The 19,067-nt window shown below is 38.5% G+C and overlaps 2 protein-coding genes and 1 long non-coding RNA gene across 8 annotated transcripts in view; 1 reads left to right on the top strand and 2 right to left on the bottom strand.

Annotated features, from left to right (window-relative positions):
- The window catches only part of XB5772961.L (Gastrula zinc finger protein XlCGF53.1 L homeolog), a 579,535-nt gene that overhangs the window by 285,111 nt on the left and 275,357 nt on the right, over positions 1–19,067 (top strand). The window lies entirely within an intron of this gene.
- LOC108704311 (oocyte zinc finger protein XlCOF22-like) overlaps positions 1–19,067 on the bottom strand; it is a 167,487-nt gene that overhangs the window by 37,559 nt on the left and 110,861 nt on the right. Inside the window, exons 3-5 of the mRNA XM_041578997.1 lie at positions 12,219–12,371; positions 11,978–12,115; positions 11,268–11,391 (exon numbers count right to left, since the gene is read on the bottom strand). Of these exons, the coding sequence (XP_041434931.1) occupies positions 11,268–11,391; positions 11,978–12,115; positions 12,219–12,371 (415 nt within the window). The remainder of the gene's footprint in view (positions 1–11,267; positions 11,392–11,977; positions 12,116–12,218; positions 12,372–19,067) is intronic.
- Positions 14,339–17,400, bottom strand: LOC121399139. The gene is made up of 3 exons (XR_005964771.1): positions 17,244–17,400; positions 16,074–16,118; positions 14,339–14,699 (listed from the first exon to the last, which is right to left on the bottom strand). It is a non-coding gene; the product is annotated as an uncharacterized LOC121399139 (long non-coding RNA).

Genomic DNA, 19,067 nt, shown 5'->3' with positions numbered 1-19,067 from the left:
ATATTGTCACATTGTCTCTTTGTTTCCAGGTTGGTGATCTGAGCAAAATTCCATCAGTAGCTGTTGAGATTATTCCAATCCATTCCAAATAGAACAGCTATCATTGATCCCACCACTCATTGAAAGAAACTCTACATACATACAAAGAGCCATTTCAAAGTTTGCCATTCATATCTGTGATGCCTTTACATTTTTGCCTATCCTAATATCGAAACCATGGACTGATTATGAACTCTTAAGAACTGTACAGAGACTGCTGCATTGACTGAATACAAGTGACTGTTGAATATTTCTTCATATGTCTATCCACCGCCATGATGTCTCTCTGATTGGACTTTCCTCTATAATGAACTGATGGACTGATATTGAAACGGGTTAATTTTAAGTTTTCAACTCATACAGTATTGAATGTGGTATAGTTAAATTGTGTACAATTTATAAGAACAATGGGAATGTGATAATGTAATATTTTCTCTATATGTTTAATTTCAGATTAGTTATGAAAACAACAAAGGTAAAATTGTATAAGTTTAAAAAGGTTTTAGAAGGAAAGTTTCCTGTAATTACTCATTATTGTATTATTGCCCCAGGTCCTCAGCTCTATATGTAGCTGGTTGTGTGTAAACAGCACTGACATAGAAAAAAAAAAATGATAAACCCCATAATAATAGAACTCTGTCATGTGCTAATATTAGTATTGAATAGAGTCTAGATTCCAAGACCAGTCCTGCCCATAATGTTAAATCTATAAAAAAAAAAAAATAGAGTAGCTGACCAAAATAGTATGATTTTAGATTATCATGTGTTTTGATAGGAAAAAGAAGGTTGTACTCATATTGTTTCTGAAATGTTTGCTGAATGTCATATAGTCAAAGTTTTAGAGCTGCAACAATAAGTGTAATGTTTTTATAGAACAGTTCAGTTATTCCAAATGATTAGGTAAAATTTTATAGCTGGTTAAACAACTCTATTGGAAGTTTCATTAAGTCTATCCATGTCATCCTAGCATTAATACTTGGTCTATATTTCTCTTTTAGAATTTGTGCTATAAGTACCTTCCAACTTCTGCTCACATTTGATTTACATCTATATGATAAAACTTTCTCAGCCTTATGGGGGAGGTTTGACAAGAAAAAAAGAAAAACAGCTCAGAGATAAGTTCTCTGAAAGTTATAGCTCAGATACAGAGGAGCAGGCTGTCCCCAGCCCCACAGCTAAGCTCTACCCCGCCCGTACAATACAAAGTAGAGAAAAGGGGGGCGATGGGGGATGCTGCAGAAGTGCGTCTGACTAAAAACACACAGATTAACTCATAAGGCATACATAGAGCCGTCAGCCTCCCCACTCTATGATGAGTTGTTTTCCCGTCATAGCTGCCTCATTTCAGTATTTTTCATTTTTAGCTTCATTTTAGTATTTTTCATTTTTACTAATCTTCATTTTTACATTTTTATCTTACTCAGGATGATTATTACTATGTCTCATTATCTCTATGCAATGATTTCCTTTTATTATCTCTCTGTAATGCTTTATTTTGTTTTATTTTGAAATCTAACTTCACTATAATCATATATTTGCTTAAATCTTAGACTACATGTTATATTCAGACAGCTCTTGCTTCATTGTGCGGTTCCAGCGGTTCGTAGTCACGTTAGTTCCTCAAAAACAGGAAATACCTCTAGCCCTCTAGCTCCCTGTTTTCCTTGTTATCATTAATTTCAGCTTTTCAGCTGCACTTCTGTATTGGTGCTGCCACGACAGTTGAACTGTAACTCACAGTAGTGCACACCACTGTCCCATTTATAATAGACCTCACTTGTTCCTGGGGGTCCTCTCAGCACTCTTACTGTGCCTGTAATTACTAATGTGAAACATATTTTTAAATGTTTCAAGAGAGGAATGTTTATATAATATAAAAATATCTGGAACGGTCCAATTCCTAAGACGGACGAATGGCTAGTGTCAGAGGGTTGATAGTTGTCACCCCCACCCTCTATGACGCCATAACGCTATATGGCCCAAGGCAGGATGGACTATTATGGCGAATGGTCTACTGTGGACAATGGTCACTCATATAGCTTATATTAGGCCATACAAACAAAAGATCATCACTCTGTTACTTAAATTCCAGAGTGTTAGCATAACGTCTGTCTGTTGGGGCCCCTTACTGCTGAAGTGCTGCTCAGATTACTGGAAATCCCACAATGGCCTTGGTTAGCCATAGCTGATTGCGAGGCTGTGGACTGTTGGAGCTAGGCACAGTATGTTACAACATTCCTTTGATAACATGTAAGACTAAGTAAATCATTTAGACATTAATTGTACAAGGAGGAGACAGACTATGTATGGTATTTCCGTGAAACCCTTGTCACAATTATTGTAAAAGCCTTCTGAAAGCTATATAATGCCTGGACCAAGAGGTGGGTCTTTGGTAAGTCCTTGGCTGACATTCTGTGTGTTACTCCAACAGCTTACCCAGACAAAACTGTTATGTTGTATTATGTAAGAATAAATTGCCTGACTATTTCTAAAGGTTTTCCTTTACTGAGTTTTGTCTTACACGAGGTCAAAATGGTACTACGAAAAATACCATCAAACTGTATAAAAATAACACAAAGAACTGTTCTACTGGTGAGCCCAATATGATATGTTGAACTCAATATAGTATACAAGACAGCTTTATAATCTATAATCCTGTATAATGAATAATAAGTCAATGATATAATACTTGTATTTGTCTCTAATATGAAGTCCTCATAAGACTTTCGTTTATTATAGCTAGGGGCAGAATATGCAATTCGGCTACCAGTTAGCTAGATAAGATCTTTGCTTCGGATTGGGAGTCTGGCCAGATCCTGATGAGGGCATGGGAAACAAGATATGTTATTAACCAAGTGGTCTAATGTATGAGCTCATTGTTTTTGAGCCTTCATAAACTGGGGGTCTCCTTTCGGTCAGTTGAGATTTCACCTGTGGGGTTTACGGGTGCAGCCACAGGACCTTTTGGGACCGTTTGAGGGACTTCAATCTGCGGGTGGTTCGGGATCTCCGATTCTGGAATGCCGAGAGGAGAGTTTTGCTCTTTTACTCATTCGGTAATGTACTTCTTTTTCATCCTATGTATGTAATAAAAACCTTTGCTTATACGTAGCTTATACGTATGTTTTGATTATTTCAGAGAGACTCATAGAACCTCTAGTAAAACAGTGCGTGTGTAGAAGTGTGAGTGTGTGTATGTATGGATGCTGGGTTCTATTTGTTGAACTTGATGGATTTTGGTCTTTTTTCAACCCAATTTAACTATGTAACTAAAAAAGCAATTTTATACCCAATGCTGCTACTGGACATACACATTTATCTCCAATTCATCCCATCCATTCAGATCATGATGGAACAGAACTTATAGTTTCCTTTATCAGTATGGAGGACCCAAAGGATGACACCTATGTCCATGAAGCAAAGTCTTTAATAAGAAAACTCTTTCTCAGTTTAAGTGATAGTGAATGTGATCATTGTCAGATTGGGCCGAAAAGAAATAAACCCAGTGGGGCCTGGCCCTCGTGGGTCCCCGCTGGCCTAGACCAGCATCCTCAATTAGACAATCAGTTGTTGTGGCGCATCTTTTGCACATGTGCATGGAAATCTGTTTTGCTTCATATTCAGTGGCGGAACTACCGGGGGTGTAATGGATGCAACGGTACCAGGGCCCATGCCCCTGCACCCCTGATGGGGCCCAGAGGGAAAAAGCTGTGTCCGGGTTCTCAGTGGCGCACTCCTCTGGCGGTGCGCTGCGTGTGACGTCACCACAATTTTGATCATGGTTTTTGGTTAGGCCCTATGGGCCGACGGATTGCTGCCTCCACGTCTCCGTTCGGTAAGCCATTTCATCCTCCTCACTCAGATTTGTTCCATTCAGCTCAGTTTGGAGGAAGCTGCACAGCGGCTCTGTGTATCCCTCCGGCCTGTGCAGCTCATGTTGCTGCCAATGATAACCCTCGATATTCGACCCTTGATACATCTGCCCCTAAATAAATCCAACAGGCTGGTTTTGCTTCCAATAAGGATTAATTATATCTTATTTGGGATCAAGTACAAAGTACTGTTTTTTTTATTACACAGAAAAAGGAAATTGTTTTTAAAAAGTTTAATTATTTGATTATAATGGGGGGGCAGTTATAAATTTACTTACCAGGGCCCTTAGGGGTCTAGTTATGCCACTGTTCATATTGTTAATGTCCACAGGTTTCCAAAGCACAAGGTTTACTGAAAATGCCTTCATCCTAGAATATTCCAGAAAGACGCAAAGGTTGCACCACTGATTATACCAGACAACCAACCACATACTGTACAACTCTTACAAATATTGGTAGTGACTAGTGATGAGCAAAACTTTTTACCATGTTAAACAATGCCCACTCTCCATCAGCTGATGTCCTCTGCTCCCTGCAAGTTGGTAAGAATTTCCATACTATTTACTTAAATGTATTCATTATGGAGGAAGCAGACCCCACAGTCCAGGCCTCCGTGTCCCCCAGGACGGCTTACTCTGTAGTTACGCCAGTGTTTTGTTCATGTTTCTAAATTTTTCAATGAAAAAGTTGATCAGACACTTTCAGATATTATTTCTTCTGAATTAGACACAGTGTGCAACATTCCCTTCCGACAGGTGTGATGTGTCAGCAAATCTTGAAGTTTTGGTTTTTTGCTTTGTTTTAAGTTTATTATATGGTTAATATGAACTATATGAACTAGATCAAGGCAATGTCCATAGAAATCCTGGTAATGCAGAAAACCATGTCTGGAATTGTGAGTATCCTAGGTATGCACTTTATATATTTGTTGCAATTGAGGCACATTCAAGCCATGATATAGTAGCAACTCTGCTAGAAACCTGCTCTCTTTCACTTGTTTCTAAGCTGCTCTCACAATCTACTGCTTCAGATTCACTCCTCTCTGTGCTCTGATTTTTTTTCACAAGTTGGAATATATGGGAAGCATTTCCTTTTCAACAGTCTCAGAATCAGATATAATGCTGTTGAAAAAAAAAGTTTAAGAATATTGAATCCAATTAAAATAACCTGACATGTAAAATAACTTGACCTAATAGGATCGTCTTGTCCCCAATATGGATTAATGCAGATTAATTACTACTGCACTATTATTTTTATTAAAAAAGGAATCTTTTTAAAAATGACGATTAAAATTCACTCAATGGGCGGTGGCCTTGGAGCTTTTCTCAAAGAGGAAAACGAGAGATCAGGTAAGTAGAACAGCTTCAGGCAAATACTCTTATGACAAAATGCATGTAAAGACAATATTCTAATGATTGTAAGGAGACAAGAGAAAATCAGATCACACTTGCAGAGATTTTCTTCTCCAAGACTTTAAGACGGCAGTGTGCACCCTTGTTACATGATTTGCCAGGACAAGCAATAGATGAATTTGGCTCTCCGCCCAACCATACCATCCTCATTAACTGTAAGCTGAACCTGTTTGACAACATATAAAGTTTTGGGTTTACAGCCCTCTCCCTCAAATCTGTAATAAAATCAGCATTTTAGTTAAATCTGCTCTTTAATTGAGGGTCATAGATGGGGCTCTGGCATCTTTTTTTTACAGGTAGAACACACAGTCACACTGGTGTTCTATGTCCTGCCAAAGATCCATAAGAGATTGGATTATCCACCCAGACACCCCCTCATGTCTTGCATAGGTTCACTTTTATCGCCATTTTCTGTTTTCGTAGATCGGATTATTAAACCCTATGTTAAATCTCATAGATCATATATAAGAGTTACGGGGGATTTCTTAGAAAAAATACAATCATGTGCAGACTTACAGGGGAGACAATATTGGTCACACTCGATGTGGAGAGCTTCTACAATTCCATCCCACATGATGGGGGTGTGGAGGCGGTCCGCATCTAATTGGACCACAATTCGGCAATTGATAATGCCCATAAGAAGTTTATACTTTAATGTCTAGAACTTACATTATATAACATGTTTTTTCCTTTTTCAGGACCAATACTATAGGCAAATAGATGGAACAGCGATGGGGTCCAAAGTGGTCCAATCCTATGCAAGCATTTTCATGAACAGGTTTGAAGAACAATTTGTCTACAATAACAAATGGTTAGTTTTGTACTGTCGCAATAGGTTTCCCTATATTGATTACGTGTTTGCAATATGGACGGGTCCACATTGGTCCCTTGAAACATTTGTGGGGGAGATTAATGCCTCATTATCATGTATTAGATTCACTACAGACAGTAGCCAGGATTGTGTCTCAATTTTATACACCAAGGTGTCGAGGTGTGGTGGATCCCTGTCGATGGACTTGTATGTCAAGCCCACTGACAGAAACACTTTGCTGCACTTTGACTCCTTCCATCCAACACGAGTTAAGGAATCACTGCCCAAATCACAGTTTAGCAGAGTTAAACGTATAGTTACAGATGGTCAATTATTGATTCTGAGACTTGATGAGATGCAGGAGAAATTTAGGGATCAGGGTTATCCCAATATCCCAAGAGGTAAATAAAACTGATATGGTAAGTATGTCACAAGGCCAAAAAAGACAACAGAATGATCGTATCCCATTTGTCTCCAAATACAATGTTTTAAGTCACCAGGTGTCTAATATTGTTAACACTGGAGAATTCTAAGGGAGGGTCTCCCGGGGTTATTAATTTTGGCAAACCACCTATCATGTCCTATTAAAAGAATAAAGCAATTGCTTCCGTATTGGTAAAGTACAGGAAGTACATAGGAGAAACAGAGTGTATTCCGGTCATCCAAAAATGGCCTGTTTCCGGGTCTGGGATGCAACTGCTGCTCAAATTTCAAGAAGGGAAGGGAATTCCCATAAAAGTCCGGGGTTATTATACCTTAGGATCAAAGTTGTCATTTATATCATAAAATGCCCTTGTGGCCTGTTCTATGTGGGCCAGACCTCACGCCCCACGAGAAAACAAATTAGAGAGCATAAATCTACTATAAGGACAAAAAAAGTCGAGAAAGCAGTTGCTTCCCATTTCTTAGAAGCTGGTCATGGTATACAACAATTGAAATATCAGGTGGTAGAACGTGTTCCAAAGTGAGGAGGAGACTGAGTTAAAACATTATTGAGAAAAGAAGGTGGATTAGGAAATTTGAGACACTTTCCCCACAGGGACTAAATAGGGAATATGATTCTCAAGCTATTTTTAGCTAAGTTTTGTTTTTAATTACTTTTTAATGTGATGTCTTCAGATGACTTTTGGATAAGCGATTGGGTCTGTAACCAAAATAAGAGTAAACAAACATTGTGTAATGATATGTGACATTATAAAAGGCTTCAATAGACAGTGTTTGGCAAGCTCGATAAAAGGCTTTAGGGGCCTGAAACGTTGCTAACCAGGTCTTTGCCATGTAAACCTAAAAATGCATTTTTAACTTTGAACCATTTGGTGCTGTATGAGGATTCTACTTTAATTCAACACAAGTGGATGATGGACCAATGATGATGATGATACGTGCACCAAGACTTGCTAATATTGGATGACTGGAGCTGACTCAATTGTATGCTTAACTGTAAGCTGAACCTGTGCCCACTGCCATGTTACAGTCCAGGATAAGAAAATCTTGGTAAGTAGGATATGAGTTTCTCTTTCCTGTTCCTTCACATGGCAGTGGGATGTATCACACAGTACACATATATCTAGGGAGGGAACAACCATACAAGTTACACCATAGTACAGGCTAATGCACCCCACTAACTAAGAGCAGCAAACTCAGAGTGACATAAGCTTTACCTCTGTGGTTGCTACAGCAGGCAGCTATACTGATAAAAACCTCTTACTTTAAGACCTGGTGGCATCCAAATAGTGAAGGGATCCTAACGACGCTAAAGGGGGCTGCTGTAGGCACAAGCGTGAGCCGTGACCTGAACCTTGGAATTTGTTCTGGGTTTGAGATAGAGGACATGACAGGCCCCTTTATTGGAGCTCCCTATAGATCTGAGGGGTGGGTGTGTCCCAATGGTAGCACCAATAAGCACCAATGAATCATGCTGGAACATCTCCTAGAATATGAATTTCACAAAATATTTTGATATATTCCAGTATTTGCCAGTGCTGTGGGAAGAGAACTTCCAGTACAACTGTCTTAGCAATGACCATCAAGCCCCAGAGTCTTCAGCTGAACAGTAAAGGTCTAAGGATTGTCCTATGGAAAAATTATATTGTACATAAAGTTATTTCAGCATACATATTAAGATAATAATCAATGAGAAAAGTTTTCCTGATTTGTGAACCATTTCACCAATTTCGAATTGTTTTTTTTTTTTTTGGTGTCAAAATTCACACAATTGAATTCTAATCCCCCAATTCGAATGTAAATTTGAATGTGAAGATTATCACAACTAAACCATGGAAATAGTTCTAATTTGAAAATTCACCACCTCAAACCTGCCGAGTTCATTTACAAGTCAATGGCAAAAGTCAGTTGAACCATTTGAATATGTTAATTGCCTTCTTGACATTCAAGTCAGAGGAAAACACACGATTTGTACGAATTCGATTAGAATTTTCATTACTGTTCAATTGAATATCAGACATTCAATTTTTTTCTTAAATAACTTCCCATTCAAGTTGTGAGTATATTCGAATTTATTAGAGTAGAAAAAAAAAATCACATCAATTTGAAATTCTACCTTTGATAAATCTGCAAAACATTTCCCACATTCAGAACATTAAAATGAGTTCTCCCCTGGGTGGATTTATTACATGTAAACAGATCAGATGAAGTGGCAAAACTATTTGAAAATGCATATTAAGATATAATTGTTGTTTGTCTGATTTGTAAAACATTTTACACAATGACGATAAACTTATAGTTTTACTCGTGTGTGAATCTGAAAGTGTATTTTTAGACTACTGCTACGTGCAAAACGTTTCCCACATTCAGAACAAGAAAAGGGTTTCTCTCCCGTGTGGGTTCTGTGATGATTTTTAAGGTCTGCTTGATATGAAAAACATTTCCCACATTCAGTACAAGAAAATGGTTTCTCTCCCGTGTGGGTTCTGTGATGATTTTTAAGGTCTGCTTGACATGAATAACATTTCCCACATTCAGTACAAGAGAAAGGTTTTTTTCCCGTGTGGATTCTGTGATGAGCTTTAAGGCGTGATTGGGTTGGAAAACATTTTCCACATTCCAAACATGAAAACGTTTTCTCTGTATTGTGGGGTTTTTCATGTTTATCAAAGTCTCTATTATAACTAAAATTTTGATGGTACTCATTGCATTCTGATTGGTTCCCCCATTCACATGAAGCTGGCTCCTCCTTAATAACAAATGCTACAGAATCATTTTGTTTATCGGTCTGCAGTATCTGTCCTGTAATTGTATTTATCTTGCAGTAATTATGGTCTGTTTCCATTAAAAATAAATCATCGTTAATACCATCTGATGTATCCTTAATGAACAAGCTACTGTTCTTGCTCTGTCCCATGAGAGTCGATGTGTCTGTTGCTTGTGTTTGTTCTGCAAGTTGTTTTTCTTCTTCCCATGAAGCCTCTTCCTCTTTAACAACAACCAATATATAATCATCTGCTGGAGTGTTATTCAGGCTGTATCCCATGATAGGAGTAGGTGTGTCTGTTCCCTGTATCTGTTCTGTAAGTGGATAAATGCTGCAATCTGATTGGTTTCTCTCTTCCCACGAAGCCTCTTCCTCTTTAATCCCATTGGTTGGTGGAGGCTGTTCTACTGGAGAAATTTCAGGGTTTGTGATATTTCCATAATTATTAGAGCATATTGTTGATTCCATATGTGCTATAATATTACTCTCATCTTTATATTCACAGACTGTTTAAGAGAAGAACAATTATTTATAGTTGATCAGATAAATATCTAAAAAATATTTAAAGCTTTTGGGAAACAATCTTAAAATTCTAGTGATGTGTGAGCCGACCCAAAGCCCATGGGACCTGAGTGTTTATCTGCGGGTTTGAGTCAACTGCTGCAAACTCCTAATGCCTGACTTCCAATGGACGTGCTACTTTTTATATACTGGTTGCTGGCGTGTCCCACCCAGTTCTGTGATATCAAAGTGGGTTGGGTGTGGTTATATACATATAGGAGCACATGGCAGGTTAGAGTCGGAGGTGGGTTCTTGGGGGTCAGGTGCGTATCCAGTTTTACTCAAACGCTTTCATTTACACTTAATCACTCACACACCCACATACCGAGCATTTTGGGGGTTTTTGCGACCCGCTGACCAGCAAGAAACAGGAAGTGCTCTCATTGTAAACTGGAAGTGACATCATTGGAAGTTGGTATGATCAGAAAAAAAGGAGTAAAACTGGTGTTCAGTAGTGGCTTCAGGACTTCAGGCTATTTTCGTGACTTCGGCTGTTTGGCCTTTTTCAGGACTTAGGAAGAGGCGTACAGCCTGGCTATTTTGAAAAGTGCTGCACAGGCTCTCCTTAAGGCCTGTGCCCCCCTAATGGCAGCCCTGGTGCTGAGTGCTCATGGCTCCCCTGCACAGCCTGGGAAAGAGGCAGCAGCAAGTGGAACAGATGGGTGGGACCAGTAGGGTTTGTGCAGAACATTACAATAAAGTAACCAGAAACATTACTTTTCAAAGCACATTCCTTCTATATTTAAGAGTATATAATGCACTGGCACATTCTTATTTTTTTTACACAAAATGTCTCTTTTAATTGTAACTAATGGATAAAGCACACGCCCATCCCCTAAAGTACAAGTGGCATAAAACCTCAATAAAACCACCTATTCACAAAGTGATATTATACACATTTAAATATGCACGTGATTAAACACAAACCAGTGGTACAAGCATAGAGGATATACATAATAACATGTACTGCATGGGCACAGAGGTTACTAATGAGGGACTCGCCGGAGTTGCAGTTCATATAGTTGGTTGGTTGGTTGGTTGGTTTGTAGCCTGCACGTCTGTGATAGAAATAATGGATGTTGCTAAAAGTAACTGCACAGTACTTCACAAATCTCACCGGCAGAGCTTGCACAACATACAGGCATTATAATAATAATGAGCCAAATATTTAGATGCAAAAATCAGAGACCCTTTTTGAGCGTTTTTAGCAAAGCAAAATGAGTCCGAGTTGCCCATCCCTAGCGAGCAATGCTCAAATGTAGGATAGCGGAGTGTCTGTGCCACATGTGATTATCTGGGTATAAATACATAGCCAAACTGAAATTTTCCACTGCATATGAAAGAAATCACCCATTACTCACCCAGTGGGTGGAGCTGATGTGGCTCCTCCTTCATCCCTTCCTCATAAAGGTCCTTGTTTCCTTTTATATAGTCCCACTCGTCCAAGGAAAAATAGATGGAAACATCATGAGTCCTTATGGCAACCTCACAAACAAAAAATTTAGTTCACTTGTAATTAATGTACACTCACTTGTATTACCCAATTTCAGGCTGTGTAGCGGTATATAAACTAGAATAGGGATACTGAAAACAAGAAAAAGCAGTAAAACCCCACACTACCTTACTAAAATGAATTGAGATCTAATTATCTAAGTGCTTAGTGCTATTATAAACATATGCTTAGTTCTCAATCAATTTAGCACAAACATACAATTAATGGTATTTCAATCGATTGTGTTATATATAAATAATTAAAAAGATTAAGGTGCTCAAGTGCTACAAATCAGGTGATGTGACCCGCAATAAAATCTATCTACACACAATTGATGAATAATCTAAAAGTTCATGGTTCTTATAAGATTGACAACTAAGCATATGTTTATAATAGCACTAAGCACTTATATAATTCAATCTCAATTAATTTTAGTGAGGTAGTGTGGGGTTTTACTGCTTTTTCTTGTTTTCAGTATCCTTATGGCAACCTGTCACACACAATGTTCCAGTCATCCCCCAGCCAGAGAAAGGGATTATCATCCACTGTTACTAAACAATAAGGGGCCGCTGTACCCACCTCTCCAGTCAGCAGCTGGATGATGTTGGACATGAGTTCCAGGATCTTCTTGTCATTCTTGTTATTTTCCTTCTGTATGACGGAGCCAGGGGCATGCAGGGCCCCCCCATCATCTGACTTCTTCCTAGGGATGTAGTGCTAAATATTGAAAGGAAGAGAGAATGGTGTTTGAGCTGCAGAGAGACCCCCTTTGTACAGACAGACAGTCTCTTGTCAGTGTGCCAGTCACAGTGCCCCTCACCTCTCCAGTCAGCAGATAGATCATCTCCAGTGTCAGATTCAGGATTCTCTTGTTCCGCTTGTTTTCATCCTTCTTCCCCTTCATCCCTGTGTCACTCGCTTCCTCCCACAATCCCATTGGCTCCTCGTGGGAGGGACTGACCTGGAAGTGACCCTGGAATTAAGCACTTACCCAATTCTATACAGGATTATTCCCAGCAATATCTCCCAATTTAATTACAAGGGCCCAGACCCACAGAATCCCATTAGTTCTCCCTACAGTGGGGCCCTTTCCCTTATTTTCAAGTTCAAAAGAACCCGCAGACCAGAGGGCCCTGTGGCTTTTTCTCTCAACTTGCCAAACCCCTTTCCCCCGGCTCAAGAGCATGTGCAGGTTTCTGGAGCTGGAGCACTGGGGATTAGACACACAGGACAATTAAAGAGCTGTCAAATCCCCTATGTGTCCCCAGTGACTCCAAAAAAATTAGAATGCTGCTGGGTGGCATGCAGCCCCTAAAATCTTAAATAGTTACAATTGTATCTTTGATTATTTTAAATTGTTAAAATGTATTGAAGTGCAGCTTATCAGTGTTCTGGGCTACCTGCCAAAAAATCTCTTAATTAAGTTTCAGGAACTAATTAAGTTTTCTAGGGTCAGTGCAGGAAATCAAAGAGAAACACAGGACTGTGGTGTAAGGTGTCAAAATTGGGATAGTTCTGCAGAAAACAGGAGAGTTGGTAGGTATGTGTCTGTAAGTAGCTGCATTGTTCACATGTTCCCACCTCAGACAGGACATATTGTTTATCTTAGAGTGTCCCTGATATGTTTCCCTGTCTCCTACCTACCCTACCTGTGTGTGACATACTCTGTATGTGACAGGTGAACCTGGTTGGGAGTTGTCAGCATTGGCAAATGTTTGTTAGAGGGTCCCCAATGTGTTTATTCATGTGCTTGGGGTTGTTGTGCTATGCACAGGGCTGGAGGAGGCAGATGGATTCATGGCAATGTCTTAATATGACTTCATGAACTTTATTCACATATGAATACACAAGAGTGGAAAACTCAAACTTCCCTCAGAGGGGAAAAAATTCCTTCCTGACTCCAAGATACAATGGGACCAGTCCCTGGATCAACTTGTACTATGAGCTATCTCCCATATCCCTGTATTCCCTCACTTGCTAAACACCATCCAACCCCCCAACTCTAAAGTGTCAGCCAGAACAACTATAGTAGCAATAGAGTAAAGCAGCTCCAGTCTGTATCATCCCCTCAGGCTGCAGGGCTGTCCTTGCTACCAAATGGCACAGGAATTCACTTATGGTGGCTGGGTTGGAGCTGCTGCTGCTGCTGCCACATAAACTGCACTGAGTCAGTACAAAGTGTCCCTGGGAATAATCAGCTCATGTGTTGGGAACAACAAGGTAACGCTGCTCCTTTACTCACACCATTAGTGCAGCCCCATCCCTTACTCACCTCACCCGTTTCCTACAGTGTTGTGGCTCTGCTGGAGGAAGTGACGAGAGGGAGAGGAGCTGAGATGCAACTTCATTGGCTGGGAGTGGAATGTGGGCGGTACAGAGAGCAGCAGAGAAGAATGATTGGATTAGGAAACACAAGGGAGGGACAAAGAGTTAGGGACAGAGGGAAAACTCACAGACTGCTGTGTAAGTGTGAGAAAAACTGAAAAAGGGAGAGTCGGGAGGTATGAAATTATAATCATATAATACATAAAAGCCATGAATATATTGTAAATTATATCCTTATAAACGGTGAGTTCTGATGTCATCAGCTAAATACGGTGAGTTCTGATGTAATTTCTGTCACACGACTCACTGAAACTTGTGTATTATAATAAATAAAGTACCCCCAGTTGCAAAATATGAGGATATGGAACTCTTAGTTACCTCAGAGTTCCATGACCTGTATAAAAACACTCAGCCTTGTGTTTTTATATGGTCCTGAAACTCCTCGGTAACTTATAATATCCTCATATTTTACAAGAGGGGGCACTTTATTCACTATATAATATCTTTCTAATTAGGATCTTCATACCTTAAAGGGGAACTATTACAAAAATGTAAATTTAATATAAGCTTCCTCATTAGGGTTGTCGGTATTTTACTGGCCTGGCTGATGCCAATGTTATCAATAGGAAAAAAACGGCAAGAATACAGGAAGGCCGGTATTTTTTTCCAGAAAAGGTGGCAACCCTATTCCTCATGTAACACAGTTATCTTAAATATATGGATTTTTGCCCCTAAAAAGCATTAAAAATTCACTTTTAATTAGCACAAATGAATCATCCTATAAACATCTCCTAGAGAAGGAATTTCACAAAATAGATTTTGATATATTCCAGTATGAATTAATAATAAAATTAGGTCTCCTCGGTTTCCAGTGGTGAGCCAGTGCTGTGGGAAGAGAACTTCCAGTACAACTGTCTTAGCAATGACCATCAAGCCCCAGAGTCTTCAGCTGAACAGTAAAGGTCTAAGGATTGTCCTATGGAAAAATTATATTGTACATAAAGTTATTTCAACAGCCATTTTACAAATTCACAGAAAGCATCTGGTTTTCCTCATATGTTATATAGTAAAATTGGGTTGAAAAAAGACAAAGTCCATAAAGTCCAACCCCTCCAAATGAAAACCCAGCCCCATACACACACCCCTCCCTACTGTCACATAAATGATATATCCCCATATCTATACTAACTATAGAGTTTAGTATCACAATAGCCTTTGTATTATGTCTGTCCAAGAAATCATCCAAGTCCCTCTTATAGTCATTAACTGAATCATCACCCGGCAGTGCATTCCCCAACCTCACTGTCCTCACTGTGATGAACCCCCTACTCTGTTCCTTTAAATGAAACTTCTTTTCCTCTAGTCTGAAGGGGAGGCCTCTGGTACGTGATTCTCTTTATGGGTAAAAAGGTCCCCTGCTATTTGTCTATAATGTCCTCTAATGTACTTGTAAAGTCTAATCATGTCCCCTCGCAAGCGCCTTTTTTCCGCCAGAGAAAACAACCCCAACCTTGTCAGTCTCCCCTCATAATTTAACTCTTCCCTCCCTCTAACCAGTTTAGTTGCACTTAGTCTCTGCACTCTCTCCAGCTCATTTATATCCCTCTTAAGGACTGGAGTCCAAAACTGCCCCCATACTCCAGATGAGGCCTCACCAGGGACCTATAAAGAGACACAATTATGTTTCATCCCTTGAGTTAATGCCCTTTTTTATACAAGAACTTTATTTGCTTTAGTAGCCACAGAATGACACTGCCCAGAATTAGACAACGTGTTATCTACAAAGACCCCAAGATCCTTCTCATTTAAGGAAACTCCCAACACACTGCCATTTAGTGTATAACTTGCATTTATATTATTTTTGCCAAAGTGCATAACCTGCATTTATCAACATTGAACCTCATTTTCCAGTTTGCTGCCCAGTTTTCCAGTTTAGACAAATCACTGTGCAAAGTGGCAGCATCCTACATGGAACCTACAGTTCTGCACAATTTAGTATCATCTGCAAAAATAGAAACAGTCCTTTCAATGGCCACCTCCAGGTCATTAATAAACAAGTTGAAAAGCAAGGGACCTATTACAGAGCCCTGCGGTACTCCACTAACAACACTGGTCCAATTAGAAAATGTTCCATTTACCACCACTCTTTGTAGTCTATCTTTTAGCCAGTTCTCTATCCAGGTACAAATACTATGTTCCATTTACCACCACTCTTAAAACATATTATAAGGGGCAGATTTATAAAGGGTCCAACAGTAAATTTGAAATAGTTTTTTGGTGTCAAAATAAACACATTCAAATTTTAATCTCCCAATTCGAATGTAAATTTAAATGTGAGATTTATCTTTACCTCAACAATTGCAACAGTTCCAGTTCGATTTTCACCACCTAAAACCTGCAGAAGTCAACAGAAGAAGTCAATTGAACCATTTGAATATGTTTATTGCCTTTCTGACATTCAAGATTTGTTTTTCCAAAGGATAAATTCAATTTGTATGGTTCGATTCGAATACGATTAGAGTCTTCTGGTCGGAACTATTTGATCGAATATTAGACATTCAAATTGTTTTATTAAATAACCTCCAATTTGAGTTGTGAGTATATTTGAATTTATTAGGGTAAAAAAAAATTCATTGATGGAATTTTGCTCAGATCACCAACCTGGAAACAAAGAGACAATGTGACAATATCTGGTGTTCTGATAATACTGACTAATCTAGTGTACTAGCTAAAGAACTCTAATGAAACCACTGTATGAACTGTCAGTAATGAGAAGTGGTTGTACATTTATGATATGAGTGAAGGACTTTTGTTTTCTTGTGGTTAATTCAAATGGAGAGAGTCCACAACAGCTGATAGGATTGTTACAGAGAATTGACAGGACAGCTGGGAATAAATCCAACCAAATGCTGCCAGTGATTGTGTTGTTGGAAGTGGGATGGTACAAAGACACAACTCCACTTAAGATCAGTGATATTTGCAAATTTGTAACAGAATCGAAAATGTAATTGTTTAAACTATCAAATACAACCTGTACTGTTTCCTTCTTATAACGAAATAATATTGATTCATCATAACCAGGAAAAACATTTAAAAAGTTCTCTCTTGTACCTTTATATATATTTATATATATATTTATATTTTTAGCCTAAATGAGAATGACATAGACCCATTTTAGTAGCATCATTTATTTCTACAAATTTGGTAGTGAAATGACTGGTTATCAGATAAAATCAACAATAAATGTGTCACTTCTGCATTTTCTTACACTTGCAGACTTGTGATGCAAGATACACAAGTGCAAAGATTACGGGAGAATTTTTTCTTTTTTTTTTAGCAGCGGCACAAGTACATAAGCTGCATTTTTATGAACTGAAGCTTATTTAATTAGAAAAATAGTAACCACAACATAACCCACAATATAATACTCCCCTCTTGTTGTACTGCAGATGCAGTACAATAATATGAAATAATAGATTCACATCTGTCTAGAGAATAATGAAAATAATTTAACCTGTACCAATGAGTGAATCGGGTATGGGTCCAAACTGCATCAAGTTCACCTTCATGTCGGTGAAAAAGATCCAGACGCAGGAGAAACAGAAAAAATACAGATGAGTATGAAATAGTAAAGTTAAAAATATTTGCTGTGGTTAAAATTTCCTGAGCCAGCTGCCTGACAAAAGAGGAAGTTACAAAACAGTGAGAGAAGTTGGAGCATCTGAAATATTGTGCAACGGAGGATTCTGGGAAATGTAGTTTTTATGACAGTACCAGCAAATAGAATCCTTCTTGTTATTAATTGGACTATGAACTAGATTTCCTCTAAAGGGTGCTGTAAGTCTAATGCACCGTTAAGTACTTCAGTGTGAAACAACTGACCATGATTTATTTGGTCGTCAGGACGTTTGTCTTCATAATATTCAGGGGAAGTACTACTGTTAATAAGCTTAAAACATTCTGAACCATTAGCTCAATAAGAATCTTTATTACTGGGGCCTGCACCGTCTGAGGAACCAAAAGTTCTAAGATTGTGTAACCCTGTGTTACTCTAAGGTTGCCAATAGGAATATTTAAATGGCATTTAATTGCTCCTGGGTATCCATATAAAGGACTGGATCTAAGTTTGCTGAGCAAGGAGCAGAGAATAGGTGTAATATCTCAGCTGAAGTATATGTGAGAAATATCACTTTCTATTGGTTGGCATAAGCCTGCTAGATCTAATGGCATGCAATTTGTATGGTAAAATATTTACTCTTACACATATCCTTTATCTGTCACAGTAGAATTTCAAGTTATGAGGGAAGAATACTATAGCCTTCTGGCCAGGAAAACGCAGTCTTGTCGCCTCCACTGTGACACGTAACAAAGGCTTTGAAACTTAAAATGTTTTGGGCACTCAACTAGCATATCTAGGAGGATTGTTACATATTCTAAACTAATGGAACATGTTTTTTCTTCAGATCACAAGTCAAACATAATACCCTTATAAAAAGAGTTATTAATCTGACACGTAAAGATAAAAAATAGAAGTAAGGTAAGTTTGAGACAAAAAAACTATAACAGAGAACATTTAAAGAGACAACACTAATATTTCTGTTAACACAAGAAAGACAAGTAGAGTGAATTAACCTTATTCACGAGTAACCCATTCACAAACAGAAATACACAAGAGAACTAATGTTACTATGAGAATAATAACAAAGAAGATGTTAGGATAAGATACGAATAGTGACATGATAGTCAAAATGACAATATTTTAGTGACAGACACATAGAACAAATATTATATTACAAGAGGTACCACCGAAAACATATAAACATTAAAGAGAACCAAAAACAGTAAGGCAAACATATTCATTACAGACACATCAAAGTCATATAACCGTCAAGTCAAGTCAAGTCCTTTTCTTTCTAACATACACACAAGTATTACAATCAAAATATGCTCTAACAGACCTGTAGGTTACAAAAAAGCTTAGCAGCGAGCTATTAACATTGGGTTATAAAACAAAAAGGGAAAACAAACAGACATATAAACTGGAGTCACCTGCAGGAAAAAATTATGTTATACTTTTCTCTGTAATTTAGAACAGGCTTACAATTGAGTGGAAAGGGAGAAAATAGGTTTGAAGTTGCAGATGGACAACACCTAAATGTTTGTATGGCTCTCCTTTTTAGGGATGTAGCGAACGGCGGAAAAAATGAACATATTCGCGAACTTGCGTCAAAAATGCGAACGGTTCGCGAACGTCGCGAACCCCATAGACTTCAATGGGAAGGCGAATTTTAAAAGCTAGAAAAGACATTTCTGGCCAGAAAAATGATTTTAAAGTTGTTTAAAG

The sequence above is a fragment of the Xenopus laevis genome, chromosome 9_10S (assembly GCF_017654675.1).
Source record: "Xenopus laevis strain J_2021 chromosome 9_10S, Xenopus_laevis_v10.1, whole genome shotgun sequence".
NCBI classification, from domain to species: domain Eukaryota; kingdom Metazoa; phylum Chordata; class Amphibia; order Anura; family Pipidae; genus Xenopus; species Xenopus laevis.
This window is presented reverse-complemented; position numbering and strand designations above follow the sequence as displayed.